The sequence below is a fragment of the Syngnathus floridae genome, chromosome 12, assembly GCF_059516105.1.
Source record: "Syngnathus floridae isolate MCC-2025c chromosome 12, RoL_Sflo_1.0, whole genome shotgun sequence".
Classification (NCBI taxonomy): Eukaryota; Metazoa; Chordata; class Actinopteri; order Syngnathiformes; family Syngnathidae; genus Syngnathus; species Syngnathus floridae.
In genome coordinates, this window is record NC_142424.1 from 59,532 (window position 1) to 86,885 (window position 27,354).

Consider the following 27,354-nt stretch of genomic DNA (forward strand, 5'->3'; position numbering starts at 1 on the left):
GGTGAAGTTCGACAGCTTTCATGCTCATTTGTAACGACGTCGCATTTATTTCTTTTGTCTCCTGCTCAAGAAAAGGTACAGCACAGCAGTCATCATCACACGACATGAATATGAATGACATCATGAGGAAGTCTTCAATTCCTCGCTTGACATATTTACACGACGTCCGCCCTCCCCTCCCTAAACAGATTCTTTAGCAATCCCGTTGGCTCAGCATCGCTTGCTTGTTCAGACCGACGGCTCTATAGGAAGTGGCTTTACATCCATTGCACAGGAAGGTGTGTAACAATAAATAAGGTCATCGTAAGAGCTCCTAATTTGACAAATATCATTTCAAAGCACCCTCATTGTCCCACTTCTTCCCCGAGTTGCACTTGGCGACCGGTCATTTATTTCTATTTTTAAAAATCACACTTTGATTTAACGCGAGTATGACGCGCGCGCGCGCACACACACACACGCACTCGCACTTTTTAGTTGGGCACGTCTTCTTCACCGCTTCGAGATTCACGGAAATGTGTGCCGAGAACAGCTCCACCAATCGAGCGTCACAATAACGGGGCGGGATTGGCATTTGTTTTTCGACTTTTTTTCAAATGGCATCTCGCCTGGTTGCCGAGGGTTCGGCTCTACGGGTCGTGGTTCTTTTGGTTTGCTCTTTCTGGGCGGCACAAAAACACAACAACAACACCTGCAGGTCATCAAGTGAAAATGATGAGAATCCGGAAGCGTGGTCACGACCCCGCCAACGCGATTGCAGCGCTCTTCAAATGGACACTTCATACTCGTGAGAGTCCTGCACACAAAGCAGAAAAGGGGGATAAAGCAAGCTAAACCAAGATATACCAAGTTAAGCTAAGCTAAAGCCAAGCTAAAGCCAAGCTAAACCCAAGTTAAAGCCAAGGTAAAGCTAAGATAGGCTAAAGCCAAGCCAACCCAAGCTAAACTAAGACAAAATAAGCGAAGCTAAACTTCAACCAAGCCAAAGCTAAGCTAAGCTAATAATACATCAAAGTTATATGGCACTTTTTTGGAGACTCAAAGACGCTTGTACTCAAAGCACTCACACTCTGGTGGTGGCAGGCTGACAGAGGGTTAGGGTTAGCCGGCGTGGCGGCTGCATCATTCATACCCAGTGTGAGCGGCACTGGAGGCAAGGTGCCACACGGGACTCGGACAGAGCTGGGTCGGAATCGCCGACCCTACGGTCAACTGAACGACCACGGGCGTCAGATAAACCCAAGTCACAGCCGGCGCCCGCTTACCGCGCCGCCCGCCTCGTAGATGGCGCCGTCAAACTCGCCCTCCGCCACGATCTGCCGGTAACGGTGCGGGTACATCAGGGGTAGACCCAGGTCCGAGCCGGGGCGACACCTGACGGGAAGCGACGTCACGCGCAGGTTAGGGTAGGGCTCGCCGACGGCAGCCGCATTGTCAGTTCCGGCGAGAATCCCCACCGAGTGGCCAGCGCATAAATGCCTCCCAGGAGTGCCGACATCAGCAGAAGCAGGACCAAGGCAGCCAACGCCAAACTTGCGCCATCCACTGCTGCGCCGTCGGCTTGTGACACTGACAACACACGTTCGCAGCGGCTAACGAGTCCACCCGCGCACGCACGCACGCACGCACGCACGCACGCACGCACACTCACCTTCCAAAGCGTGGTTGGCGAGGCAGGGAGGCTCACCTGCAAGACACAGAGTCAGACATCAAGTCAGACACTTCCTGTTTATGGCTCTTGGCGCTGTGTGCGCCACGACCAAGCTCGCTCCGGATTGGCCCAAGCGTCCTTTGAGAGCCTGCTTTGGAACAGACTGAACCGTGACGACTGCAGATGACACCAGACCGACCGCTCTCGTCCAGGCCGAGTCGGAGGTCAAGCTCGTAAGCAAATGCAACCGAGGCGGATGGACCCCTGGACGTGGAACGGACTGAGAAATCAGTCTCGGAATGGCAATCCTTCCCTATCCCGCCCTCCCCCCCTCCGTCCATCCATCCAACCATCCACTCAAGTCAAGCATTGGTTCTTTTTCATTCATCGATACGGCGAGTGGCCACCGTATCCCTCCACCGTCGTCACAAATGCAGCAAAAAAACCTTCAGCATTCACCAAGAAGACCGACGACGGATTGCCGGCTCACCCCTGCAGATGGGTAGCGGTCCGCTCCAGGAGGAGGGGGTTCCCTGGACGCACTCCACAGCGCCGTCCCCAACCAGCTGGTAGCCGCGGTAACAGGCGAAGGTCAGCGTCTCCCCGGGCAGGAATACGCGCTTGGATGTTGTTAGCGAGTAACCGTTGTCGGGGACGCCGGGGTCAGCGCACGTCAGCGAGTACTCGGCTGCAATGTAAACAGACATCAGGAATCTCTCTTTAGTCAGCCAGCCAGCCGGCCAGCCAGCCGTCCGGCCGGCCCGCCTGCGGCCGAGCAATCGACCGAGCCGACTCCCGCGGTCGTCAGGCTTCACGCGCAGCGGGGTCGCTCGCGGCGACTGACTCACGGGCGCATCGCGGGAGTTGCGAAGTCCACACGGGCGTGCCCGGCTCACGGCCGTAGCAGGTGATGGTGGCGCCGCCCTGCAGGATGTAGCCGGGACTGCAGCGGTAGCGGACGGTGGTCCCCACCAGCAGCTTGGTGTCCGACAGGGAGCGGGAGGCGTGCTCCACCTGACCTGGGTCTGAACAGTACATGACTGGCACAGCAGAAAAAGATCAAGGTTAGACACACGCACGGGACGCTCAGCGGGCCAGATCGCTTGAACAAAGCGACGGCGGACTCGTGCCGATGACCGCGTTTGGGAGCGGTCGCTCGTCGTCCGATCGCTCGCACCGTTGCGAGCCGGTGGGCGTTCCTCGATATGAAGAGGGCGTAATGGCGGAACCAAACGCATCCGGGGATATATCGATTGAGAAAGAGCTACTGACTCTTCTGACAAGATGGCGGCCGCGCGCTCCACGAGAGGTCCGGCTGGCACGTGAGGGTGGCGCCGCCCTGCAGGTCGTATCCCGGGTCGCAACGGTAGGTGACGCGGGAGCCGCGTCGCGCGGCGCCGTCCGCGCGTGTCCTCCAGCCGTTTTGGATCTCGGGCAGGTCGGCGCACGAGTCGTTGCGGGAGACCTCTGCGGAAAGGTAGAGTGAGGGGGCCAACCGAGGACGACGACGACAACAACTTGGCTTCCTGCTTTGGCTGGTGCCTCACCCATATAGTTAATGATGAAGCCCTCCCCTTTGCCCAGCGACGGTCCTGAGCGGAAGATGACGCTCAGGTCAGGGGTGGCGGAGAAGAGCTTGAAGGGAGCGCGACCCCCCGAGTAGCGGCCCAGCAGGCGGGCGGCGCCCTCGTCGCCGTCCGTCACCGTCAGCGAGTCCCCTTGGCTGATGTTGAGACTGACGTGGGAATGAGAAAAAGCTAGCGCTCGGCTTAGCTTCGAGAAGATGCATGCTATCGTGGGATGCTTTGGTGTCGGCTCAGTCCGTCTGTCAGTCGGTCTGTCTGTCTGTCTGTCTGTCTGTCTGTCTGTCAGTGAAGTCAGTCCGCCGGCGGCTGTCGTTGCCCTCACAGCTGCACGTCGACGAGCACCCGCTTGTCTTCTCCAACGTGGATGTTCCACGCGCACTCCTCACCCTCGCCGTACCACTCGGGCCAGTTGGGCGACAAGATGACGCCGCCCGGTCCGCTCAGGTCGCCGCCGCATTGCGCTGACGCAGAAAGCAGACCCGGTCGCCAGGTTGCCTCGTGTCGCTCGCTGCCGGCGCTGCTCTTTTCTGGGTTATCTCGCTGGCGTTCTCGGCCGCTCGCTCGGGTCAGCCGGCTTAGGTTTGTTGCAAGATGCCAAGTGGTTTACCTTTGCAAAGCGGTTCCGTGTCGTTCCAGTAAGGGTCTCTGGTACCGATGCACTCGATGACGGGCGGTCCCTGTTCTAAGGCGTGACCCGGGTCGCAAGCGAACTGGACCACAGCGCCCACGCCGTACAGGGGGTCCGATGTGGTGAAGTTGCCATCCTGGAGGTAGGGCTCATAGCAGCGACCTCGCTCAAAGGCTGCGTCGGTCGGGGCAAAAGAGACGAGGTGGGCTGCCGTTAGAACCCGGGACGACCGTCCGAAAGCGCTACACGGACAAGTGGATAGGAAGCAAAACTGGCAATTTTGCAGAGTGGAGCGATGCGCTTTGGACCGCTACCGGACTGACAAATGCCAAACAACGTCAGCTGTAGGCCGGAAACGTCGGTGTCGGTCTTGACACAAACCTTCGTAACGGATGTCGAATACGCCCGTGTTCTGGTCGGGCCGCTCTGTGAAGAACTGGATCCTCACGGCAGGACCCTCGCTTATCAGCCCCTCAAAGGGGACGCGCGAGCTCCGCCCCGAGTCGAAGAGCACCGGGGAAGCGGCATCCAGGCCGCTCCGCAGAACCAGTCTGAGCGGGAGAAGGCACTGTCAACGATCGTTTGGAGGCCGCCGTTCCGACCCACCTGTCGGCAGGTCCCAGCAGGAGGCGCTCCAGGTGCAGGTGCAGCCGCTGCTCCCCTGCGGCCTCCAGGGACCAGGAGCACGCGCGGTCCCGCCTGGGATCGGGCCCGTGGCGGGGCGAGGGGGACAGCACCCGGCCCAGCGTGGCGTTCTTCACCGTTCCGCCGCAGAGAGCTGGAAAGAGGACGCCGTGGCGGCGGCAGCGGTGGCGGCGGCTACACTGAGCTGCGCTCATGGGAAGGGGCAGGGCATCCTGGGCGGGGGTGCCACCCACCTCTGCAGGAGGGCTCCTTGCCGCTCCATGCCGGCCGTGAGGCGTTGACGCAGGTGAGCAGCGCTTGCCCCTGCAGGTGGTAGCCCACGTGGCAGTAGAAGCGGGCGGTGCCGCCGGGCAACAGGTCCAACACGGACACTTCCCCGAAGTGGGGCCGCTTGGGGAGTAAGCAACTCAGGCGGAAGACTGGCATGGCACACAACAAGGAAGAGAAAAGCCACCCAAAGCGTTAGCCTTGACGTTTCTCATGCTGGCGGCTAGGACACCGTGGCTGGCTCGTCACAGCAGCAGGAAAAGAGGATAATTGGCCACATAGGTCCTCCCTCTCTTCTCTTAGCGCCTAAGCTACGATTTCCTGTCATGCCTCCTTGCGCACGCAGGAGGCATGACAGGAAATCACAAAGTCGGGACGAGATGTCGAGAGCCGACGCAAACGGCACCTACTCTGGTAGTGCAGCAGGAAGGAGCCGACGGCGTCGTGCGGCGAGCTGAAGAAGACGGCGAGCGTGTTGCTGGGGCTGCGGATGACTTGGCCCTCCACCAGCAGGGTCTGATTGGCCAGCAGCAGCCAGGCCCCGCCCTCGGCCACACCCCGGATGGCCAGCAGCTCGCCGTCCGACAAGTTGACGCTCTTTACCTGAAGGCGCAAAGGCAGGCAGGCAGGCAGGCACAAAAGTAGTGGGACAGGTGGGAACGGCTGCGTCACCACCACGTGTCACGTACGTACCTGCAGCTCCACGCCGTAGCCCGCGTAGACGCTGATGGTGTACGTGCAGCGCACATGGCCAGCTGGGGGAAGCGCCTTTGACGAGTCGATGTAACCTTCAGGCTGCTGGAAGGTCGCCGAGCAGCTGGAAGTTTCTGAAGGGACCGAAAGAGCCTTTCACGCAGCAAGTGAAAGTAGTTTGCCATCGTCGTACGTTTTAATCCTCTGGAGGATTACGCTTGCAAAGATTTGCTGTGTTGTGACTCTGTGTGTGTGTGTGTGTGTCTCCTTGCATGTGTTTGTGTCTGCTCGTTGAGGATTTTGAAAAGAATTAATCTCACTTTCAGTGCGAGTAAAGTTCCCGATTAAGAGGAAGTAAAGATGTGGCCAAAGTGTGCGCGCGCTCGTGGGTGGTGACGCCTTGTCGAGTCTACACACAGCCTGCTTCAGACTTGCGAGTCAGCAACGCGTGTGCGTTTGGGCTCATATGAGACTTTGTTGTCTGAATATTACGGGTTGTTCGAGAACATTTTGTTAGATGTCTTGAAAATATACCGTGCGGCTATTTTAGTTTGTAAGCCCCAAACCAGCACAAGATTGTCATTAGGCAAATGATGCGCTAATTAAACATCATTTAGTTATTCTCTCTCCACTCAGGTGTGATGACGAACACGAGCCAAGTGCACTTATTGCGCGCGCACACGCTTAGCCACACGTGCACATGGGACGAGAAATGGGAATTAATGTCGCTTAAGCAGTCATGAGGCGCTTTACCAAAACATAAAATAGCACAGAAAATATCACATTAAACATTGGCAATAATTCGAAGGGAACGACCACTCGGTATGCCTTCTTTCAAGCGGTCAACTTGGCAGAATACAGCAAGTCAAATTTGTTCATCCATCCAAATCCATCCATCCATCCAAATCCATCCATCCATCCATCCATCCATCCATCCGGATGCATCCATCCACTCATCGACGCCAAGTTGACGCTAATTCAATGATAAGTTTCTCCGCCGCGGGCTGGAGTTGCGCAACTTGCCGAAGCCCTTCAACCGGAACCCTTTCCGCCGCGTTTTCTCGCAGCTTGCTCACACACGCACAAAAAAAGAGGATGCAAAAGTTTACACACCCCTGTTCAAATGCCAAACTCTTGTGGTGCTACAAACAAGCGCAAGAGAAATTAGACGATCTCTAGTGAAGAATCACAGTGAAGCTTTTTGAGAGGCTTAACTCAAAGGAACAAGAGGGCTGGCTGGCTGGCTGGGGGGGGTCGTATTTCTCTATCCGCTGTATATGGCCAGTCACATTGGCTGGTGACCGACCACTAGTGCAAGGTGAGGAAACTAGCTGGCTGGCTGGCTGGAGGGGTTCCTAATGTTGCGACCTGTGGGGGGATCTGCGATTGTTAAGCGGTGGACCGGAGTCACTCAACAGCTGCTCCATAACACGCACAATCGCGCTCACGCTCGCCGCAGCATGTGTTGACAACCTCGCGTGCGCGCGCGCCTCCGTCCCACATCGCAGTGAACACGACGCAGAGCAGAGCATTGCAGAGCAAAGCAGGCATATGCAGCTCGGGTTGACGGGCTGGCTCCACGGGGATGCACGCCACCCCGCTCAAAAGACTGCATGCAGCTAAACGACTGTCCGCCCGCCCGCCCGCACACAACCAGAGCGTGTCTCACCCGCACGCGGCGTAACGCAGCCGCAAGCCAACAACAGCAACACGCACGTCCGCCGAGACATCAAGACATGCATCAAGGGCGAGGATCCTCACGACGGTGGACAGGCAGGCTCCTGCCGCACGTGCAAGCTGAACTCGAATGAGTGCCACAGCAGCTTCCGGTTACCTCCTCACTCACTCACACGGTCGCTCGCTCGCTCACCCCTCCCCTCCCGCTCTGCCTACACGTCTTTCTTTTGGTCTCTATGGCTGTGTTGGGCCGCAAGAGAAAGTGAACGAGAAAGCACAAGTGCCTCAAGCGGCAAATAAGGAACTTTCATGCCTTTTGTCTGTCCTTGGGACCGACCGAGTGGATGCGTTTTTTGCCTTTCTCCTGTGCTGTTTGTACTTTGGACTGAGTGGATGCGTTTTAATGCAAAAAGTTTGCTCCTGCAGAAGGAGTCTGTGGCAATCGTGTTGCAATATTTGAATTTGCGTTGCAGCTTTTGAGGGGGGCCAGACCTCCAAAACGGACACCGAGTGCCCGGCGGCCGCCACGTGCCGAGCCGGCCAGGCTGCCAACCAGAACCAGCCCAGGAGACAGACAGCCCAGGAGACAGACAGCGGTTGGTTCTGGAACGTCGCGCCTCGGGGCGCCAGGATGCATGGCGTCCTCCGAAAGCACATTTGCAAGCCAGCACCTGCCTGTGGGGATCGCCTCCTGGTGTCCACCGCCTGGTGTCCACCACATGGCGTCGGTGCACCTTGCCAAGGAAGCAGCCCAAATGCTTGACCGATTGAAAAAGAAGTGACACGCCTGCAGTCATTTTAGCATGGGAAATAATCGGATGTCATTTTACAGGGGTCACTCGCGTTTACGTTGAACGCTCCCATTCATTTCTCTTTGGGAGTTATCCCGGCCGGTCTACTCATTTTGGACCAGGACACGTTCCCCGGTCCGTCTCGGTGACACATGGCACGTCCCACCTTTGAGGCACACTTGGGTCCAGATCAAGCCCATAATTTCATTTTGGGATCCGGCGACCTTTTGAGAGCAGACTCGAGCGACTTTGTCCTTTTGGGAAAGGCGTCATCACGTGACTGGATAGAATAACACGTGAAGTCGGTGGCAAGAAGGTTTGCTTTTTATTGCAAGCTACTCGCGTGACATCAACTTCTGCTTCTTCAGCTTCTTCTGGGACACCTGCATGCGCGCGCGCGCACACACACACACACACACACACACACACACACACACACGACAAGACGAATCAACACGGCGGCCGTTATGACATCACGCGGCGGGCGGGTGACACGGCAGCGTCGCTCAGCTTTAGAGTTTTTTCATTGCTTAATCCAAAGGTGTCCTAAGTAGTCATCACGGCAACACAACTTTGCTCCAGCACCCCCAAAATAGACACAGACCGACCTTCTTCTTCTGCGCCACCTCCTCCTCGGGCTTGGGGACGATCTGTTCCTTCTCGGTGAGGATCATCTCGATGTGGCACGGCGAGCTCATGTAGGGGTTGATGCGGCCGTGGGCGCGGTACGTGCGCCGCCGCATCTTGGGCGCTTTGTTCACCTGGATGTGCTCGATCACCAGCGAGTCCACGTCCAGACCCTGCGAACGCCCCGCCACATTGTCCAACAAGTATTACGAGAGGAACGTCGGGCAAATTTCTTCCGTTTGAAAACACGCCGCGTCCACCGACCTTGAGCTCAGCGTTGCTCTCTGCGTTCTTCAGCATGTGCAGAAGGAACTCGGCGCTCTTCTTGGGCCATCGGCCTTGCGTCCAGCCGAATTGCTTGGCCTGAAGGAGGTGCAAGTCTTGAGACAGACAGAAAGACAGACGGACCGACCGACCGACCGGCAGGCATACTGACAGACAGCCCTCCCCCATCACAGCCGCTCAGAGCAGAGTTTTGTCTCACGGTCAATCCAAAGGTGTCCTAAGACTGTCATCACAGCGGCCTGCGCCGTGGTCGCCCTCCACTCACCTGAGCGCAGCGGCCCACGCCGCCATTATAGCGTCGGAAGGGGACGCACTGATGCTTGACCACCACGTCCCGCAGGTACTTGTTGGCCTTGCGGATGTGCATGCCTTTGATGGCCTGGGCGGTCTCACGCGTGTTCTGCAACACATTAGCACGGGTCTGTAGCCACAAACCTGACGAAATATGGCCAAACATCCATTGGAATGGCACGGGCGCCACACGCTCAAGCAGCTTTCTCGCCACAACCGCAAAGTCCAGCCAAAGCGACCCAGCCGTTACGGGCCGCCGCCGCCACCATTAAAATTCAGCCACCCGCAACTAGTCAGATAATCAAGACATCATGGGGAGAGCTCGTTTAAGCAAATGTTCTTCGACCGTGCCCGCGAGAAGCATTTAGGGTTGTGCTGAAGGTCCTCCGTCGATTCACTTTCTGATAGAACGTAATACTGACTGTGAGCTTGACAAGATGCGGACATTTCTATGCAAGTTCATAAAGGCAAGGTGTGCTCCAGGGTGTTGCGGCTGGCTCACCTTGAAGTGGACCCGCAGGTTGGAGCCTCTCGACTTGCATGCTAGGAGACAAAAGTTGCCGTAAGCAAAGTGTGCTTTGCTGTATAGGCAAAGTGGACGTGCAGTCGGGCGGGCCAATGGCGCTCAGTAGCAAGGTTGTTTTCATGGGAATCCAAAGGTGTCCTAAGTGGTCATCAGCGCGCCACCTCCCGACTCGGATAATAACACGTCTTTGGGGGGAGAGTGGGTACTCACACTTTGTGGGGTTCTCGGGGTCCAAGGAGTAGCGGACCATTTTCACTCTTCTCTAAGACAAAACAAAGGAAAAGCGGTCAAACACAGAAAAGCGCTCTTCAACGAAACGACGTGGAGCGCGAAAGCAACCGAGTGCGGGCCCGGCCAACATGGCGGACCTTCGGCAAACGTTGACGACAAAATTCACGCCAAATTCCGACCTTTCACACAAACGGGCGAAGCCGACTGGTGCAGTCGCGTGTCTCAAACACTTCGAGAGCGTTTACAAGAAAGGATGGAGACAATTTGCACAAGATTTCCCAAGGATTGCGTGCCGGCGCGTCAGCTTATCGTCCTTACCGAATAGTCCGCGACGGGAAAAGGAAAAGGCGGAGCCAGAGGCAAGCGCTTGTGCGCCGCTTAATTGGCAGCGCGCCCTGGTGGATGGAGGGCGAAACCTCGGCTTCAAGTGTGTACCATCCAGCTAGGCATACAATGAAGGCGAGCGAGCTCGCGAGCAAGCCTCGCTCGCGAGCTTGCTCACTGTATTAAAAGACGCATCTCCCAACATACATGAAAACTGGAGTCACTTAGTGGCGATTGATTTGATGATGATAGAACTTTATTCATCCCACAGCGGGGAAATTTACTTGTCACAGCAGCGCATTCGAGTGCAAGAAAACAAGTGCCAAAATATCAAAAAGGATAAATAATTCTTCCTTTTATTCACACGCCTCTCTTCCGATTGTGTAGCAAAATAAAGGCTTTATTTCCATGAAAAAGGCCAGTCATCCATCAGGCACTCTGTCACGTGTCGCCACGGTAACCACGAGGTTCCGTCACAATGACACACAAAAAGACATTTTGCTCATCTTTGGACACCAACTGAGGAGTAAATAGTCACGTCGCCTGATGGAGCGCGTCCGGGACGTACCGATCCGTTCCCCGGCGTGTTTACAGCAGTCCGACGCTCTGGCCTGGTCAGGTTCCTGAGAAAGCATCCCCGAGCCCTTCGCAGCAGACTGACAACCTGAAAGCCACACACGTCGCAACGTACGTGCTAGGAGAGGGTCGTTAAGTAACGTGCCAATCGTACCGGCGTGTGAGGTCGGTCGGAGTCTCTGTTGGGTGTGCCGGCCGGGCTCACTCGGGGCCAATGTCTGTGGGTGCGGGCGGGTAGACCAAAGCCACGTTTACTCGCTCAGAAGAATTCTTGGGACACGTTAGCTCGCTAACGCCTTCGGGACGCCGCTGGGACAGAAGCTCTCCTGAAATGTGGACACATGCCGTCATAATCAAGTGTGTGCGCGCGAGCCAGTTTGTGTGTGAACATGTTTGCACACTGGACCAAACTGTCCCAATTCAAATGATTGACAACGCCAAGGCACTTAGAGTAGGCGTGGTCAGGGCGCTCACATGAGATGTTAAATCTCTGGCGTCTGTTCACGTGTGCCACGTAAATCCAGCGAGCGAGCGAGCGAGCGTGCGTGCGCTGGATCAAGGCATGTGGCTGTAACAGGATGGACTTAAGTTGCCGTCAATGACACGTGGCTCCGATTGATGCCTTAGCTGTGTCGTTCTGAAAAGTCCACACGCACTCTTGTTGAATTTCTTTCTGTGAACTAAAACAAGGAGACCCAGATAAATCATTTATGACCTTCAAAAGTTCTTCTGCATGACAGTGGCTTTTTTGATTTATGGTTAGGGTTTTGTTTGTTTCTTTTTTTTTTTTATTTGTACTTTCGTTAGTTTGAATGTGGGCTGCTTGCTTTTCACGGAGTAACTTGAAATGATTTGTCCGGGTCTCAGCTTTTGGCACTCGGTGGATGATGTCCCGAGTTGCTTTTGTGGCCAGGTCTTTTCAGGTTTGAGCGAGCGAGCGAGCGAGCGGTCGGCCGGGGAAAGTCACCCGTCATCCTCTGCAACGTTTGCGGCGTTCTTACCGGGGAAGGCGTGCGGGCTGGCCGAGCCTCTTCGCAGGCACTTGGCGCACAGGATGTGCTTGTGGTAGTGCAGACCGGGCCAGTCCTCCAGCAGGGCGTCCAGCTCGCGCAGCAGCGGCGTGACGGCCTGCCACGCTGTCCACATGTTGGGCAGCGCGGCGCGGCTGCTGATGGACAAGGTGTGGGCCTGCGGTGGCGCCGGCCGGTGGCTGATGACCACCGGGACTTTTCCGCGGTACGCCAAGACGCAGCGCCGGCCGTCCCACCTGCGGACCACGTGTCGGTCGATGCGTGCGGCCAAGCGGGCAAAGATCCCTGGCGGGAGGAGGAAGGGGAAGCTGTAGCGGATCTGCAGCCGCTCGGCGGCGAAAGGGGGGTTCGGCGGCGCCCGGCCTCCGTCGGGTTCCGAGCTCCCGCCGCCGAGTTTTGTCTCAAAGGCGCCTCGGAGTGGGCTCTCGGGGCTCCCGCCGCCGGGTTCCGTCTCAAAGGCGCCTCGGGGTGAGCTCTCGGTGCTCCCGCCGCCGGCTTCCGTCTCAAAGGCGCCTGGGGGGGGGGTCTCGGGGCTCCGGCCTCCGGGTTCCGTCTCAAAGGCGCCTCGGGTTGGGCTCTCGGGGCTCCCGCCGCCGGGTTCCGTCTCAAAGGCGCCTAGGGGTGGGCTCTCGGGGCTCCCGTCGCCTCGGTGGACGTACCCGGGGAACTTGTACCACAGCTCGGTGGTGCCTTTGGGGGGCTTGCCGCCGCGGGCTTTGTTGACGCAATAGCAGACGCCCATCTTGTCAAGGAGCTCCAGGACCGCGTCCACGTCCCGCTGGGTCTGGACGAGAGGGCGCAGCAGCCGGGGAATGGCGGAGGACGGCAGGAGGCCGTGGCTACGGAAAGCGTCCAGGTGGCGCTGTAGCTTCTCGCCGTCCTCATCGGGCTGCCGGGTTCCGGCGGCGGCAGCAGCGCCCGTCCCGTCTCTCTGGAAGAAGACGTTGAGGATGGAGAGGAGGCGCGGTGGCTTATGAAAAACGTAGTCCTTCAGGGCGGGGCTGTCTTCCAAGTGCAGCAGCGCCCCGCTCCGGTGCAGGTAGGACAAGGCGCTTTGCAGGCGCTCCTCCCCCGTCAGCCCGGCCTGCTGGCCCAGACGCGCCGAGTCGCGGCGGGTCAGCCAAAACTGGGGGGACCGGCGCAGCAGCTCCTCCAGCGTCCGCCAGGACCCGGGCGGCGGCCGGTAGAGCTCGGGGAAGATGTCGGGGTGGCAGGCCACGGAGGTCAGTTTGCGGCAGAGGCGCCAGATGTCTGTCTGCTCGCCGCCAGGCGCGTCGCAGCTGACGCTCAGCAAGGGGGAGAGAATCTGTAGGCGGCGGTCCAGAAGCGCGCGCAGGCCAGCCTTCTTCCGCCGCAGGTTGCTGTCGGAGACGGCGTAGAAGGGGCTGTGCGGACAGGAGGCGCGCGCGGCATAGCCTTGCTGCAAGGCCTGCTCCACTTTGAGTGCCGAGCCGGCCAGGACCTGGACGTCCCTCCTCTGCTGCAGGCCCACCTGCCGATGGATGTCCAGCTTCTTTTCCTCCAGCTCGGCCTCCCCGCACAGGTCGGCGTGCGTGCCCACCAGCAGCACCACAGCTTGGGGCACCTTGGCGCCCAGCAGGTGCAGGAAGTAGCCCACGTGGCTGTAGAAGCTGCATGGAGAGTAGGCCTGCAGGTTGACCACCAGGATGTAGAGCGCAGAGGGGGACAAGAAGAAGGCCTTGAGCGGGTCCAGCTCGGGCTTTCCCGACAAGTCGTAGACAAGGAAGGACGGGCCGCCATCGGCTGCCCAGCTGCTGACTTGGATCCCCTGGCTCGCGTGGACGCCTTCGCTGTCGCTGCCGAGCCGGCTCTCGCTGTCGCTGTCGCTGTCGCTGAGCTGGCTCTCACTGTCGCTGAGCAGCAGGCTCTGGCTGAGCTGGCTCTCGCGTTGGCTCTGGCTCTGGCTGAGCTGGCTCTCGCGTTGGCTCTTGCGTTGGCTCTCGCGTTGGCTCTCGCGTTGGCTCTCGCGTTGGCTCTCGCGTTGGCTCTCGCGTTGGCTCTCGCGTTGGCTCTCGCGTTGGCTCTCGCGTTGGCTCTCGCGTTGGCTCTCGCGTTGGCTCTCACGGTGGCTCTCGTTGAGCAGGCACCGGCACAGTCGCGTCTTCCCGGCATCCTTCCGTCCCACCAGGACCACTTTGAGTCTGGGCCGGGCTCGCACCTGTGAGCGCGCCGCGTCCCGCTGGTACGCGGCGATGTGCGGGATCCCCTTCATGCACACCTCGTACGGGGGCCGCACCAGCGGGTTGTCCTTCACCTTCCAGATGTTCACTTTGGACAGCCTGCCAAAGTGGTCAGGAAGGACGGCAATTTGGTTGCCCTGGAGAACCAGCTCCTCCAGCTCCACCAAGTCCACCAATGAGGTCGGTAGGTAGGCGATGTCGTTGTTGTCCAGCCAAAGGTTGACCAGGTTCTGCAAGCGCCCGATTTCCTCGGGCACCCGAGTCAGTTTGTTCCTGCTCAAGTAGAGTTCTTCCAGCCCCAGAATGTCCAGAAGAGCCCCAGGGAAGTCAGTGAGCTGGTTGGAGGACAAGTTGACCATTCGGAGTGTTTGCAGGCCGCCAAAGGCGTGCGGCAGCGTGGTCAGGCGGTTCCCGTCCAGCATCAGGCTCTCCAGGTTCTGCAGATGGCAGAGCGTGTGCGGCAAGGACTTCAAGCGGAGGCTGCTCAGCCACAAGATCTTGATGCTCTTCAGCTTCACCACGTCCTCCGGCAAAGCTTCAAACTGGTTCCCCGAGCAGTCCAGTTCCTCCAAGTCGCCCAGCGTCAGAATCTCGGGAGGGAACCTGCTGAGTTTGTTGTGGTCTACGTCCAGCGTGCGCAGCCGGGCCAGGCCGCGCAAGGACGCCGGCATGTCGCAGAGGTGGTTGAAGCTGACATCCAGTTCCTCCAGAAGCTCCAAGGCGGCCATGCGCTCAGGGAGCCGCTGAATGCTATTGTGACTTACGCTCAGTTTCTTCAGCCGGCTCAGCCGGCACAGGCCCTCGGCCACGGCCCGGAGCCGGTTGTGGCTCAGGTCCAACTCCACCAGCTGCCTCAGCTCGAAGACGGCGCACGGCACGCTGGAGAAGCGGTTCCTGCGCAGCACCAGCACGCGCAGGTTGCTGAGACTGGACGCCAGGCCTTCGGGGAGCTCCTGCAGGAGGCTGTTTCCCAGGTTCAGGGCCTCCACGTGGGACAAGTCGGCGGCCGAGTCGGCGGTGGCCGCTGCCGCGTCTTTGGGCTCGGGGGGCAGCTGGCGCAGATCGTTGCGCAGCTTCCTGGAGCGGAGGGCGGCGTCCCGCCACAGCTGGGCTGCCTTCACATTGCTCTCCAGAGGGCTCGGCGTTTGCTCCGCCTCCTCCCCCCGCTGCTTGTTTGTTTCATTCGGAGTCTTCATGGGTCACCCCTCAGCGAGCGACCGAGCGAGCGACCTGCTGGCGGGCGGCGACCGGCCGGCGGGGAGGCCTTGACTGAGAAGGAGGCGGGGCTTCATGGCCGCCGAGGCGGACGCTGCTGACGTTTGGTCACGGAAGGAGAAAGTGAACATCTACAAAGACGAAAGTGAGGGGCCGCGGCCGCAGCGTCGACATGGCGGCAGGCAGGTAGGTAGGTTGACGAGACGCGCTCCTGCGCTCCTACTCTGAAACGCTTCCTCTTCTTCTCCTCCCGCGTCTCTTTTCCTCCTGCTGCTGCTGCTGCTGCTGCGGAGAAAGTCAGGAAGTCGACGTCATCATCTCCCGCCCCCAGCCAGTCTGCTTCCTATTCCCATATACCTACGTATTTGATTCATCATTCGTTTCCTGGAGTCCTGTTTGTTTGGGTGCGTGGCGTCGTCCTCTACAATGTGTGTGTGTCAACGATGTCGTCATAAACTTTGCCCATTTATCGGTCATGTTCGCCTATTTTAACGACTGTTATTTTCGAGAACGTGACGCCATCCTCTTCCTCGCGTATGTCTTTTTACGCTCTCAATAAAGCACAAGGCATTTGTTAAACGGAATTGGACCGCTTGAGTCAGGTGGGGAAGCCGACACATGCGTTTTTTGGGGGACGCATTTCTGCACGACCTCTAGTGGCCTTCGCGTGTCACTGCATATCCAAAAGTACAGAAAGTGAAGTCACGTCATCACCTTGCATTTCATTCGGAAGCAAAATCTCGAGCCGGTCACCTAACCGGCTCCTTGACACATTTCAAAGAGCTCGTCTTTATTATCAAGGATCCTTTCGGAAATTCATTGCGACCTTGTTTCGTTTCAATGAGCACACACGTGCAAGCAGCGTTTGAGCACTTTGTCTGTGTTCGTTCCTTGGCTCAGCCCCTTCGCTCGCTCGCTCGCTCGCTCGCTCACTGGGGCTTCAGTAGTAGGGGCCCACGTTCTCGTAGCCGGCGTAGCTGGGCCACTCGGGAAGGATCCCCCGTCCGCAGGTGAGGCTGCCGAAGGCGTCCAAGCCCGTGCCAAAGCGGCGCCCGCCGTCCCGCCGCTGCTTATCCTTGGCCCAGAGGATGCGGTAGTTGCGCCCGTGGTTGCTGTCCCAGTACTCGGCGCCGGCCACCTGGTAGCAGATGGCGAACTCCACGTGGCGTCGGGGCGCCAGCAGCTGCGGCGGCAGGCTCAAGCTGAAGGAGAAGGTGTCAGCGGAGGCGCTTTGGTACGAATCCCGGACGTAGGCGCACTCCACGTCCGAGTGGCTCGCCCACGAGTCGAAAGTGACGCGCAGCCGCACGTGTTTCTCAAAGGACAAGTTCTTGACCTTGACCGTGCCCGCCAGGGTCCGCTCCCTCAGCACGCACCTCTCCAGGCACACGCACTTCCTGTCCACACTCTGGCGGAACAGCACGTAGTCGGACGCCGGCTGGGCGAAGTCCAGGACCAGCTCGTCGCCGTCATCCCGGTCGGCCGGCGGCGCAAGGAAGACGCTGGCGGGAATGTAGATGGCGTCCTTGAACTGGGAGAAGACCTTGACGCTGGTGAGGGGCAAGCCTTGGTGGTCGGCGAAGGTCACCCGCTTCTTTCTGGAGGCGGGGCTCTGGTCTCGCGGACTGCTCCGGTATGCAAAGTCCTCCTGGGACAGGATGAGGGGCACCGCCATGTCCGTCGGCATGTTGGCAGCGTGTGCGCGTCAGCTTAGCATCACCCTAAGGAACAAACGGGGCAAAAACATTGGCTTGACCTTTTGGGCGCAAACCCAATAACGTATTTGAAGAAGCCGTCCGTTTGATTGCAAAATCAAGGTTGGCGTCACTCCATGTCAGAAAAGACTTGGACCAAGCGTTTGAATGTGGTGGACATTGACTTCCTTCTCAGCCAAAGCAGCAGCTTCAATATCACGCACATATAAAAATAAAACAACAAAGAGCAGATGCCCATATACGGGTTGGCAGTATATTTACCTTGACGTGTCCCTGCATAGGTTTGAAAGTCGCACTCAGCCCTCTAACCTCGATGACAACCTGCCCCCCCCCCCCTCAATCACTCATGGTGCCAATCAAGTCAACTTTGGAATTGGACCCAAAAACCACCCGCACAGCATTAAAAACAAGTCACCTGACCTCGAGTAACCCGACGTCCACGCGTGGCCTCGACAATGTGTACGTCCATTTTTCGCCAAAAGTCCTCTCCAGCCCGCCCGCGGAGACGCACATGCAGCTTCACGAGCGTGCGCTTCCGCGTGCCACACTGCGAGCCAGCCGGTGCCGCGCGCAGCTTCAGAGCCACTCGGGCGCCACGTGGACAGCCCCTAGCGGCCAATCGGGAGAGGCCAGCGGCCGTGTGATCGAGACGTCACCGCACCTGCTTCGGGAAGGGCCGTGCGAGGGTCAAAGGTCGAGAGAAAGCAAACGTCAGCCGGGACGTCCGGAGTAGGCTACTAAAACGTGCCGTTGAAATTCAGCAGCCTTCTGCGGAATAGCCAAAAGCAGAAAGCAAAGAGTCGAATGGGCCAGAAAAAAGGGCGAAAGTGCAGAAAGTGTCAATATTTGTGTGCAGGCTGAAGTTCAACAGAACAAAAGCCACCCGTCCGCACGGCGCCGTCCTTGAATGCGGCGCTCACCAACTGTTCAAAACAGCCGCCGCAGGTGGTAATGGTGAATCACAGCTGATCAAGTCGATATGCCGAATTTGCACGCTCAACAAGATCAAACTTGACAACGGCTTGGTGGAGAAACAAGATAACAATTTGAACAACGCAATGAAGCAAACCAATGAGAGCGCTTGTGTGATACGCAATGCATGGGACTTGCAAAACGACGGACTCCACCTTCAACTTTCACAAAGCTTATTTGTTAGCGCTGCAAAAACACGCATGTGCAAAAAGCCAACGTGACGCTCCTTTGTCCCAAAAAGTTGCACGCTGGCTCCCTCTAGCGGGAAGAACACGAATGAGTGCCGCAGTACGCGTCACTTGGATTGACTTTATGACTACATTTCGAGATTGATAGGCTAAGCGGATGGCTGAAGGAAGGAAAAATAAAGAAAAAGAGGGGGAAAAAATAATCACAACGAAATATACATCCAAGCGGCAAACACGACTCTGAATGGGAAGCTCCATCCAAGGGGTTAAACGCGCACTGGGAACGTGCTTTCATGGCGGAGGGGGAAACATAACATGGCGGGCCTCGGGCGTCAGTCAGCGATGCCGTGGGTGGGGTGGGTGAGTGTGTTGGGGGAAGGGAGGGGTTCAGGCCAGAACAATCAAGCGCGGAGCGCGGAGCGGCCGGGGGGGGGGGGGCGGACGGCCGGCCGGCCAAGCCCCTCCCCTTTTCTTTTGCTTGCCGTACGCGCTCCCTCCCCGACCCGGCGCAAAATCAGGAAGTCGTCGAATCCATCGGGTACCGGACCCTCCTGGCCCCCACACTCCTCCCCGTCCCTGGACTCAAGTTGAACTCCGTCTCAGCTCGGCTCAGCACGGCTCGGCTCACCCCTCGGCGGCCTCCAAGTGCGGCGGCGGCGGCGAGACGCGCGGAGCCACGGCTAGCTCCTCGGCTAGTCTGGGCGTCAGTTCCCCGAGTTGTCTTGATTCGTTTGGGCGCAAAATGTCCACCAAAGAGTACAAAGTATCCACCACGGAACGGCCCATTAAAGGTGACCGCCGCATTTTCCTCGTCTCCTTCTTCGACGGATTTATTCGTGTGGCCTAGCTGCGAGCTGGCCTCGACGGTCGAGTTACGCGCATGATTATGACGTCATTGGCGTCGACTGACCGACACGCCCCAGGCCACGCTCGGATCGAAACAGTCGCTTAAACAATATTCCAGTTTTATGTTATAATGGCATAAAGTTCATCTACATTTGTCAAAGGAAACTTTCCTCTAGTTCAGGTCACCACCTTGAAAATCTTTTTCAAAACTATATATTCTTTAGAGGAGCGCTACGTAAAAATTGGTTGACGCCAGCCACTGGATTAAAAAATGAGGGTGAAAATGGAGGGTACTTCGCGCGACGTTCAGTCCTAGGTCTTCGTTTCATGCGACCCTAAAAAAAATGACCATGACTGCCATGCCATCAGACACGGAAACGAATGCACTACTGAAAGTTTCAAAATGAATTTTTAGCAACATTACTCCTGCGTGTTTGGCAGAGAATTGGCTAAATTATTGGGCCTGTGCTGCATCATTGTTTTCGTATTCACAATATTTTAATCAATGTAAATTACAAGCAATTCAAGTTGAGGCTTCTATGTTCGCATGACCTTTCCTGGCAATTTAGTCATTCAGCCAAAGTCCCAATTGTGGTGTCCTGGCACCTCGCAAACGTGCGCTTGCACTTGTGTGTGTGTGTGTGTGTGCGCGCACAGCGGTGCCATACCCACCGGGGACGCGTCTGTCGGTGACGGAGCTGTACACGGACGGGAAGCCTAATGTGGAGGTGCTGAAGGCGCACCTGCTGAAGGAAGGACGCCTGGAGGAGGAGGCGGCCCTGCGCGTCATCAACGAGGCCACCGCCATCCTGCGTCAGGAGAGCTGCATGCTGGATGTGGACGCGCCCGTCACAGGTACGTCACAGGTACATCACAGGTACATCACGTCACTGGTACATCACAGGTACATCACAGGTACACACGCCCGTCACAAGTTGTAACGTGTGTGTTTAGTATGTGGCGACGTCCACGGCCAGTTCTTCGACCTGATGAAGCTTTTCGAGGTGGGCGGCTCCCCCGGCAGCACCCGCTACCTGTTCCTGGGCGACTACGTGGACAGGGGCTACTTCAGCATGGAGGTAAGCGCCGGCTGAGCAGCAGCGCTGGCCGGCCGGCCGTCTCCCCGGGTGACGGCGGGCCCCGTCCGTCTCCCCAGTGCGTCTTGTTCCTGTGGGCTCTGAAGATCAACCACCCGGACACACTGTTCCTGCTCAGGGGAAACCATGAGTGTCGACACCTCACAGAGTACTTCACCTTTAAACACGAGTGTGAGTGTTTCTCATGACGGCAACTTGGCAATGTGTTTGGACTTTGAGTGGGTTTGAAGCGCAGCTTGGAGCGCGGGACCTGGGCTACTTGACGCCAGCTCGGGAATCTTTAAACGCGCTGCGGTCTGTATTTGCTTCATGCCGCCGCCAATGCTCAAGTGTGCTCACGTTTGACCAATGGAATTGCTCGCCACAAGACGATGGAGCCATGAACCCACCTACACACACACACACACACACAAATACATTTTCCTTGGTTGTGATTTACAAAAGATTTTCATTTTTTTGGGGTCAACTTAACCTGGGCCGTGTCCGCCGTCCCGCACGCGCAGGCAAGATGAAGTACTCGGATTGTGTGTACGAGGCGTGCATGGAGTCTTTCGACTGCCTCCCTCTGGCGGCCTTGCTCAACCAGCAGTTTTTGTGCGTCCACGGGGGTCTGAGTCCTGAGATCGGCAGTCTGGACGACATTCGCAAGGTCAGCACGCCGGCCGGCCCTGCCCTGCCCTGGGCCCGGCCACGTAACGCTCGTGCGTCCTCTCTGTGTGCAGCTGGAGCGCTTCAAAGAGCCGCCGGCCTTCGGGCCCATGTGCGACCTGTTGTGGGCCGACCCCGGCGAGGACTACGGCACAGAGAAGAACCGGGACCACTTTAGCCACAACAGCGTGAGGGGCTGCTCTTACTTCTACAGGTAAGGTACAGGTGGTGTGACGGACGGACGGCGCGCTGTGAGCAGGCAGAGCCTTACCTTGCCACACGGCACCCACCTTACCTGTCTGCGCGTGCAGCTACGCCGCCGTCTGCGACTTCCTGATGAACAACAACCTGCTGTCTGTCATCCGGGCGCACGAGGCGCAGGACGCCGGGTAAGGAACCCACGTGGCCGACACGCGCGCGCGTTGTCCGTCCGCCGCACGTTAACGTGCGCCTGTACGGCCGGCCGGCCGGGTCAGTTACCGCATGTACAGGAAGAGCCAGACGACGGGCTTCCCGTCCCTCATCACCATCTTCTCCGCTCCAAACTACTTGGACGTGTACAACAACAAAGGTGAGCCCAAGCAAGCCTCCAGCATTTCCACTTTGTCCGGGAACCGCCAATGCTGGCGCTGCTGGCAAAGTTGTCCTTTTGCCCTGCGTCAGCCGCCGTGTTGAAGTACGAGAACAACGTGATGAACATCCGTCAGTTCAACTGCTCGCCACATCCTTACTGGCTGCCCAACTTCATGGACGTCTTTACGTGGTCGCTGCCTTTTGTCGGAGAGAAAGGTCAGTGGGAAGGCCGCGCCACCCGCCCTGCGGCGGCACCCCCTTACATCTGTGCCGCGCCCCCAGTGACGGAGATGCTGGTCAACGTGTTGAACATCTGCTCCGACGACGAGCTCATGACGGACGCCGACGACGCAGGAGAAGGTGCCGCTCGCGACTCACAATGGCCTCTGAGTAAAAGACTCAAAGCATTTCCCCTTGCAGGCGGCGCCCCCGCTGTCCGGAAGGAAGTCATCCGGAACAAGATCCGTGCCATCGGGAAGATGGCCCGAGTCTTCTCTGTGCTCAGGTCAGTCTTAAGTGTGAAGGCTCACTCCGGCCCGATGGGCTGGCCTCCTTGACGTGCGTGTGCGCAGAGAGGAGAACGAGAGCGTGCTGCAGCTCAAAGGCTTAACGCCGTCTGGAACGTTGCCGCTTGGCGTGTTGTCGGGAGGCCGGCGCACCCTGCAGAGCGGTGAGACTCGGCCCGACACGCTAACGCGCTAACGCGCTAACGCTCGCCCTCTCTTTCTTTGCCGAGCGCGTCTGACTCGTCTTTCTGGCCGCAGCCACGGAGGAGGCGGAGGAAGCCGGAGGTAAGCGCGTGGCCGCTTTGGCCCGTCGCCACATGTTACGATTACTCGACTGACACAGGGTGTCGCCCGACAGGCGGCGACAACGACTTCAAGCCGCCGCCGCGTAGGATCCAAAGTTTTGAGGAGGCGCGAGGCCTGGACCGCATCAACGAGAGGATGCCGCCGAGACGAGATGGCCCCCGGGCCGCACCGCTCGGTGACAGCGGAACGGACGAGGCTTAGCCCCTGGAATCTTGCCCCGCCCCACCACACACACACACACACACACACACACACACAGAGAGTCACACACTTCCTCATCCACGCTCAGACGCCGGCGGTGGACTTTTCGGTTTGCACCGGCATATGCGGTTTACATCCTCAATAAACAAGGCTAAAGCGCTTCTCGTTTTGACTTTTATTTACGTGAGGATATCATCGTTACCTGATGACATCACAGCTTGGACATGCGGCCCATCATCTTCTCCAGCTTGATGGCGAGCGTCATGTCGCCGGCGATGCGAAGCTTCCCCGACATGAACGCCATCGTCGGCTTCAGCTTGCCTGCGCGTAGGTGGGAGGGAATATGTCAGCGTGGATGGGAACGGCTCAACCGACCACACCGGCCGGCTCATGGCAAAGGACGCAGTACAATATGGTTATCACATGTCGACAAAAACACAACAGAAAGGTGGTCATGCGGCGAGACACGTTACCTACCATGGACACCAGTTAGGCCCTTTAGCTCCGCAACACCGTTAGCACGCAAACAGGTTTCGCTGCCAAATTCGTGAGAATAGCTTAAGCTGTTTCCACTCTGCCGCTGCGGACGAACCGTGACGAGCGCCGAGAAACGGGCGGGCAAAGCACCGGGCTGCCGTTGCCACGCAAGACGTGTCAGTTGACCAAACGTTGCCAGTCACGGCGCAAACAACAAACTTGGGTGGCCATAAGCAAATGTGGAAACATAACTAACTTGGAGATTCTCCGTGCTCGAGTGGGAACAATGGTCATTGATTTCAAAGAAATAAACGGCGGTGCGCCCCCTGCACTGACATCGATTCAAATTACGGAGGAAAGTGCCAGCCGGACGCCCAGGGCAAGTTTGCGTGCAGAAAGGTTGCCGTGGAAACGCTCACCCGCAAACATTTTGCTAAAGTCGGCCGAATCCATGGTCATGACCACGTCGGGCTCGGCATGCGGCTGGCCTGGCCCCGCGCTGCCTGCCCCGCTCTTCAAGTCCAGGAACCAAACCCCTGCGTGTTCTCCTGCCAGAGGGGGGGGGGGGGGGGGGGGAGCAGGTGAGAGAGACGTCCCCTTTTCGTGTGGCTGTCCAACATTGAAATCACCTGAAAGGTCAAACCGGTAGAGCGCCTTGGTGGACTTAACCAGATCCTCGTTGAGGACGCCTCGGATCACCTCAAACGTGCTTTCTATGGGGCCGCCGGGAGAAGACGTGGCCGACGCGGACGGCGGCTTGAAGGCGGGTGTCGCCCCTAGCGACAAAGCAAACACTATCAGCTGCCAATCACCCAAATTCAGCAAGCGGGCAAGCGCGACCACCATTACCGTGTTGCTCCATTTGCTGGGCCAGCGCCTCGGGGGTCTCGTCTAGAAAGAAGTCGGGCAGGAGCGGGTGACCTGCGGACCAATCAGAAGGCAGCGTGAGACTGCGGCGGACAGGGCAGGGCAGTCTGCGTGCAAAGAAGCGAGCAAGCGACCTGGCTGGACGGCGTACTGATCCATGTCTTGCACGCCCTCCTCCCGCAGAACGTCCTCATCCACCAGGAAGTGACCGGTAAAGGTTTTGGGCCGCGTCAGGACGGCGTAGGCGGCGTCCGCCATGATGTCCGCAGTACGACACTGCTTGGCCACGCCTTCGCCGCCCAGCATGTCCATGGCCGCCGTCTGGATGGCTGCGGCCACAAAGCCACGGCTCCAGTTAGCGTGCGAGCGCCCGGCGCGATAGCCGAGGTTAGCGTGCCTCGCTCACCGGTTCTCGGCCAAAGGGCGTTCACGGCGATTTGACCTCTGAACTCTTCCGCCATCCCCAGGACGCACATGGACATGCCGTACTTGGCCATGGTGTACGCTGAGTGCGACACAGGGGCAATGTCAACTCATCATCAACGCCCCGACCCCGGCCGCTCGTCGGGTCTGTCGCTATGGTTACGCGTGCCAGCCGTACCTCCGGTCATTGGCGCAGCCACGCCACTTTCAGTGCGTCCGCGGTCACCGGCGCATCAGTCGCTCGGGATCCAACAAAAAGTGGGTGGCCTTGCTCACCTGTGTGGTTCTTGAACCAGACGGGGTTGAGGTTGAGAGGCGGCGACAAGTTGAGGATGTGTGCAGACGAACTCTTGAGCAGGTGCGGAATGACCATCTTGGACCTGGCGCCCCAAAATTGGTCAGTTACGGAGGGCAAAAAATCAGAACAGGACAGCGGGGTGAAAGTGAGACTCTTAATGAACTGAAAGTGACGTCTAGAAAAGAGGCTGGCTGGCTGGCTCGCTCACGTGCGTGCGTGCGGCTTGGTACGTACGTCATGTATGTTCCTCTCAGGTTGATTCCTAGCATGAGGTCCACCTTCTTCATGGGCGTTGACAAGGTTCCCGTCAGGCTGATGGCGCTGGCGTTGTTCACCAAGATGTCGATGCCTGGCGACCGAGATGACAAAGCCGGCACACCGCGTTAGCGATCCCTCCATATCGTGGCCCTTTTGTACAAAATAAAAATCACCGTCGACTGCGCAGCGAGTAGCCGAAGCGAGCGGCAGGCGCACGTTAGCGTATTGGTGGGTAATTTGAAATGGCTCTCATTTTTGTGGGCCAATAATCATCTCAAGAACGGATGGCTTCAAATGGATGCTTTTGCAGATTTGCCGTCGTCTCTACTCGATTCATCGCTTCGGTCAACGTATCGGAACCATGGAGCGGGGGCGGACAGACAGACAGACAGCCGCGGGCCCGTCGCCTCTGCGGTCATTCGCAATGTCGGCCTGGTTCCCGGTTGGGGATTCGCGGCCCGTTTTGGAGTTCAAAGCCTTCCCGACCTCCAAACTTGTCAACGGCTTTCCGAACAGCGTCTTCAACTTGTCGCTCGTCTCGGATGTCCACCACGCACGGCAGCGCTTTCCCGCCCAAGTTCTCCACTGCAGAGCAAAAGGGCCAAAAGGTCAGGTTGGGGCCTGGCCACGCGCATGCTCGCGCACAGGCCAACGCACCCTCCTGCGCGGCGCTGTAGATGGTGCCGGGCAGCTTGGGATGAGCCTGCGCCGTCTTGGCGGCGATGACCACGTTGGCGCCGTCTCTGGCGGCCTTCAGGGCGATGGCCTTGCCGATGCCGCGGCTGGCGCCCGTGATGAACAGCGTGCGGCCCGCCAACTTCCTGCGCAGAAACGAGGCGCGGGAGGGCTATCACTCGCGAGGGAGGGAGGGAGGGAGGGAGGAAGGAAGGAAGGAAGGAAGGAAGGAAGGAAGGAAGGAAGGAAGGAAGGAAGGAAGGAAGGAAGGAAGGAAGGAAGGAAGGAAGGGAGGGAGGAAGGAAGGGAGGAAGGAAGGAAGGACCACACCAAATCCTTCTTTGGCCATACAAAGCAAGCCACAGGCCTTTGGTGCATCTGCTTGAGGGCTCTCAGAAAACGAGCCGCAGTCAGAAGCAAAGCCGAGCAAATAACAGCTGCAGAGCAAAACTGGCCCGAGAACGTACATTTACTACATTTGGAAATATTTCAAGAAAAGAGGGGAAAAGTTCTCCTGATCTGCTTGGCTCATGCAAGCCTTCGGTGTGGAGACGAACTGGGTTTTTATTTTGTCCCGTCCCTACTTGATGTGCCTTGGCGATCAATACAGGCTTGGACGGACGTCAATCACCGGTGACAAAGCGCAGCTGTGCCAATGAGGACAAAGCTATTGCTAAAGTCATGCGAGCGAGCACGTGCTTCTCAAAAGGTGGCGGCGGGGCGCGTCACCTCATTTACCATGTTAATTAGATTCAATTTACAGTCGTTGAGATTGAGGGAGGGGTGGGGGTTGTCTTCTTGCTGCAGGGGGCAGTAATTGAAAAGTACTGTGATAGCCTAAGCTAAGCCTAAACGACTCGGACACTCGGCGCTAACGTTTAGTAAAAGCACAACAATCATCAGTGTCAGCGTCGCTTGACACTTTTGAGGGTGATTTGTCGTTTTTAATCGCACGTGAAGTCGTCAAAGAGGGCGGCTGCAAACTCACCCGCCGTTTGGAAGCATGGCCACTCCGAAAAACAACCGCGGGGCGACAGTGAACAAAATACACAGGAGGGAAGAGGACAAACGACTTTTCGTCCACCTTTCACCCAGTGAAGGCAACCGGAAGTCAGTCCCTCCCTCCCAGCCGGCCAACGGGCTCCATTTCCGGTCTCCTGCCAAAGATCCCCGCGATTCGTTGAGACGTCGCACACGTTCACGAACGCGCATCCAAAAGGGAATCAAAAAAAGGGAAAAGACGCACTTTGAGCTGGGCTGCGGCCATTCTGTGTGGTGGGTCGCACAATCATGTTGGCAAGTGTCACGCGCACACGCATTGAGGGTCCTTTTTAAAGACAAAAATGTATTGTTGGCGTGACAATTCAACTGTGCAGCGTGATTGGTCGCTAAGCTGAAATGTGAAACGTCTCATTGGACGACAGCCAGCCTGGCACGTTCAAGGGTGACGTCATCAGGCCGAACCCTGGTGGCTCTGCTATTTGCTAAGGCTAACTCTCTGTGACGCTCGACCAGCACTCCCCTCGACCTGTTCCACATACGTCAAAATGGAAGGATGCAAGTGCCACTTCAACATTCATGGGCATTAGTTTATTCCAAAGTCTAAACTGAATCAAGCAAGTAATGACGCATCTCAAGTTAATTGGAGAAACTGCTGGATAAGCGCTTTCAGTTGACACTGCACAATGGATGGCAGGCAGGTTGCCAATGGTCCCGGAGCAGTCGTTGGATATCCCTATTCTAAACCAATTGCCCGTCACCTTGTGCTCCAATTGTTTTTCCATCTGTGCGCTCGCTCGCTGGCTGGCTGGCTGGCTGGCTCGATCGATCGGCGACGTGTCGCTCTCCAGGCGCAGCGGCTAGCGCATTGGAACCCCGGTGCGAGTTTGCAGTCAAGCGACGGCGGCCGCTTAGCAGCGCTCCGGGGGGGGGGCGCCCCACCCTGCTCTACACTGATACACGTACACGCGAGTTAGTCGACATGAAATGATACGACACATAACACTGCGTGCGGCGCTCCTCACGCGAGCGTAACGCCGTCGGAATAGTTTAGTTACAA

The 27,354-nt window shown here is 57.9% G+C and overlaps 6 protein-coding genes and 3 non-coding genes across 17 annotated transcripts; 1 reads left to right on the forward strand and 8 right to left on the reverse strand.

The window, feature by feature from the left end:
• Positions 1–24: 24 nt before the first annotated feature.
• On the reverse strand, positions 25–8,093 carry sez6l (seizure related 6 homolog (mouse)-like). Of its 2 annotated transcripts, XR_015861715.1 has the most exons (17): positions 7,140–8,093; positions 5,471–5,604; positions 5,188–5,380; positions 4,744–4,929; positions 4,472–4,643; positions 4,247–4,416; positions 3,845–4,039; positions 3,560–3,698; positions 3,199–3,386; positions 2,924–3,118; positions 2,500–2,691; positions 2,142–2,339; positions 1,652–1,687; positions 1,458–1,569; positions 1,266–1,374; positions 1,068–1,212; positions 25–796 (listed from the first exon to the last, which is right to left on the reverse strand). XR_015861715.1 is itself a non-coding variant. In XM_088392075.1 (16 exons), the coding sequence occupies exons 1-16, from the start codon at positions 7,210–7,212 to the stop codon at positions 767–769; spliced, it is 2,322 nt and encodes a 773-aa protein (XP_088248201.1). In that variant the 5' UTR covers positions 7,213–8,093; the 3' UTR covers positions 25–766. The 2 variants fall into 2 exon arrangements, 1 of the variants encoding a protein (XP_088248201.1); XM_088392075.1 differs by lacking the exon at positions 1,068–1,212.
• Positions 8,094–8,240: 147 nt separating this feature from the next.
• On the reverse strand, positions 8,241–10,283 carry rpl17 (ribosomal protein L17). 2 transcript variants are annotated; one of them, XM_088392142.1, is made up of 7 exons: positions 10,217–10,283; positions 9,878–9,929; positions 9,644–9,684; positions 9,116–9,250; positions 8,830–8,928; positions 8,547–8,738; positions 8,241–8,321 (listed from the first exon to the last, which is right to left on the reverse strand). In XM_088392142.1, exons 2-7 carry the CDS (start codon positions 9,915–9,917, stop codon positions 8,274–8,276), a joined length of 555 nt encoding a protein of 184 aa, XP_088248268.1. In that variant the 5' UTR covers positions 9,918–9,929; positions 10,217–10,283; the 3' UTR covers positions 8,241–8,273. The 2 variants fall into 2 exon arrangements, with proteins under 2 accessions (XP_088248268.1, XP_088248269.1); XM_088392143.1 differs by having other exon boundaries at positions 10,078–10,227.
• On the reverse strand, positions 8,440–8,504 carry LOC148389158 (small nucleolar RNA SNORD58). Its single transcript, XR_015861951.1, has one exon. It is a non-coding gene; the product is annotated as a small nucleolar RNA SNORD58 (small nucleolar RNA).
• Positions 9,023–9,088, reverse strand: LOC148389159 (small nucleolar RNA SNORD58). Its single transcript, XR_015861950.1, has one exon. It is a non-coding gene; the product is annotated as a small nucleolar RNA SNORD58 (small nucleolar RNA).
• On the reverse strand, positions 9,762–9,825 carry LOC148389160 (small nucleolar RNA SNORD58). The gene has a single exon (XR_015861952.1). It is a non-coding gene; the product is annotated as a small nucleolar RNA SNORD58 (small nucleolar RNA).
• Positions 10,284–10,460: 177 nt separating the features above from the next.
• Positions 10,461–15,881, reverse strand: mfhas1 (multifunctional ROCO family signaling regulator 1). 2 transcript variants are annotated; one of them, XM_088392069.1, is made up of 3 exons: positions 11,800–15,881; positions 10,953–11,124; positions 10,461–10,886 (listed from the first exon to the last, which is right to left on the reverse strand). In XM_088392069.1, exons 1-2 carry the CDS (start codon positions 15,224–15,226, stop codon positions 11,000–11,002), a joined length of 3,552 nt encoding a protein of 1,183 aa, XP_088248195.1. In that variant the 5' UTR covers positions 15,227–15,881; the 3' UTR covers positions 10,461–10,886; positions 10,953–10,999. The 2 variants fall into 2 exon arrangements, with proteins under 2 accessions (XP_088248195.1, XP_088248194.1); XM_088392068.1 differs by having other exon boundaries at positions 10,461–11,124.
• Positions 15,882–16,018: 137 nt separating this feature from the next.
• ppp1r3b (protein phosphatase 1, regulatory subunit 3B) lies at positions 16,019–19,009 on the reverse strand. 4 transcript variants are annotated; one of them, XM_088392138.1, is made up of 2 exons: positions 18,749–19,009; positions 16,019–16,966 (listed from the first exon to the last, which is right to left on the reverse strand). In XM_088392138.1, exon 2 carries the CDS (start codon positions 16,930–16,932, stop codon positions 16,186–16,188), a length of 747 nt encoding a protein of 248 aa, XP_088248264.1. In that variant the 5' UTR covers positions 16,933–16,966; positions 18,749–19,009; the 3' UTR covers positions 16,019–16,185. The 4 variants fall into 4 exon arrangements, with proteins under 4 accessions (XP_088248264.1, XP_088248263.1, XP_088248261.1 ...); XM_088392137.1 differs by having other exon boundaries at positions 17,622–19,009; XM_088392135.1 differs by lacking the exon at positions 18,749–19,009 and adding an exon at positions 17,381–17,615.
• Positions 18,573–22,458, forward strand: LOC148389163 (serine/threonine-protein phosphatase 2B catalytic subunit gamma isoform-like). 2 transcript variants are annotated; one of them, XM_088392088.1, is made up of 14 exons: positions 18,574–18,911; positions 19,624–19,821; positions 19,921–20,045; positions 20,123–20,234; positions 20,567–20,712; positions 20,786–20,925; positions 21,023–21,100; positions 21,188–21,282; positions 21,375–21,500; positions 21,567–21,644; positions 21,705–21,789; positions 21,857–21,954; positions 22,049–22,075; positions 22,149–22,458. In XM_088392088.1, exons 1-14 carry the CDS (start codon positions 18,863–18,865, stop codon positions 22,295–22,297), a joined length of 1,506 nt encoding a protein of 501 aa, XP_088248214.1. In that variant the 5' UTR covers positions 18,574–18,862; the 3' UTR covers positions 22,298–22,458. The 2 variants fall into 2 exon arrangements, with proteins under 2 accessions (XP_088248213.1, XP_088248214.1); XM_088392087.1 differs by having other exon boundaries at positions 18,573–18,911; positions 21,567–21,789.
• hsdl2 (hydroxysteroid dehydrogenase like 2) lies at positions 22,458–26,447 on the reverse strand. 2 transcript variants are annotated; one of them, XM_088392092.1, is made up of 11 exons: positions 26,284–26,447; positions 25,278–25,441; positions 25,107–25,205; positions 24,597–24,711; positions 24,341–24,444; positions 24,048–24,146; positions 23,776–23,970; positions 23,624–23,695; positions 23,404–23,550; positions 23,194–23,322; positions 22,458–22,618 (listed from the first exon to the last, which is right to left on the reverse strand). In XM_088392092.1, exons 1-11 carry the CDS (start codon positions 26,298–26,300, stop codon positions 22,509–22,511), a joined length of 1,251 nt encoding a protein of 416 aa, XP_088248218.1. In that variant the 5' UTR covers positions 26,301–26,447; the 3' UTR covers positions 22,458–22,508. The 2 variants fall into 2 exon arrangements, with proteins under 2 accessions (XP_088248218.1, XP_088248219.1); XM_088392093.1 differs by lacking the exon at positions 26,284–26,447 and adding an exon at positions 25,763–25,918.
• Between the last annotated feature and the right edge of the window lie 907 nt (positions 26,448–27,354).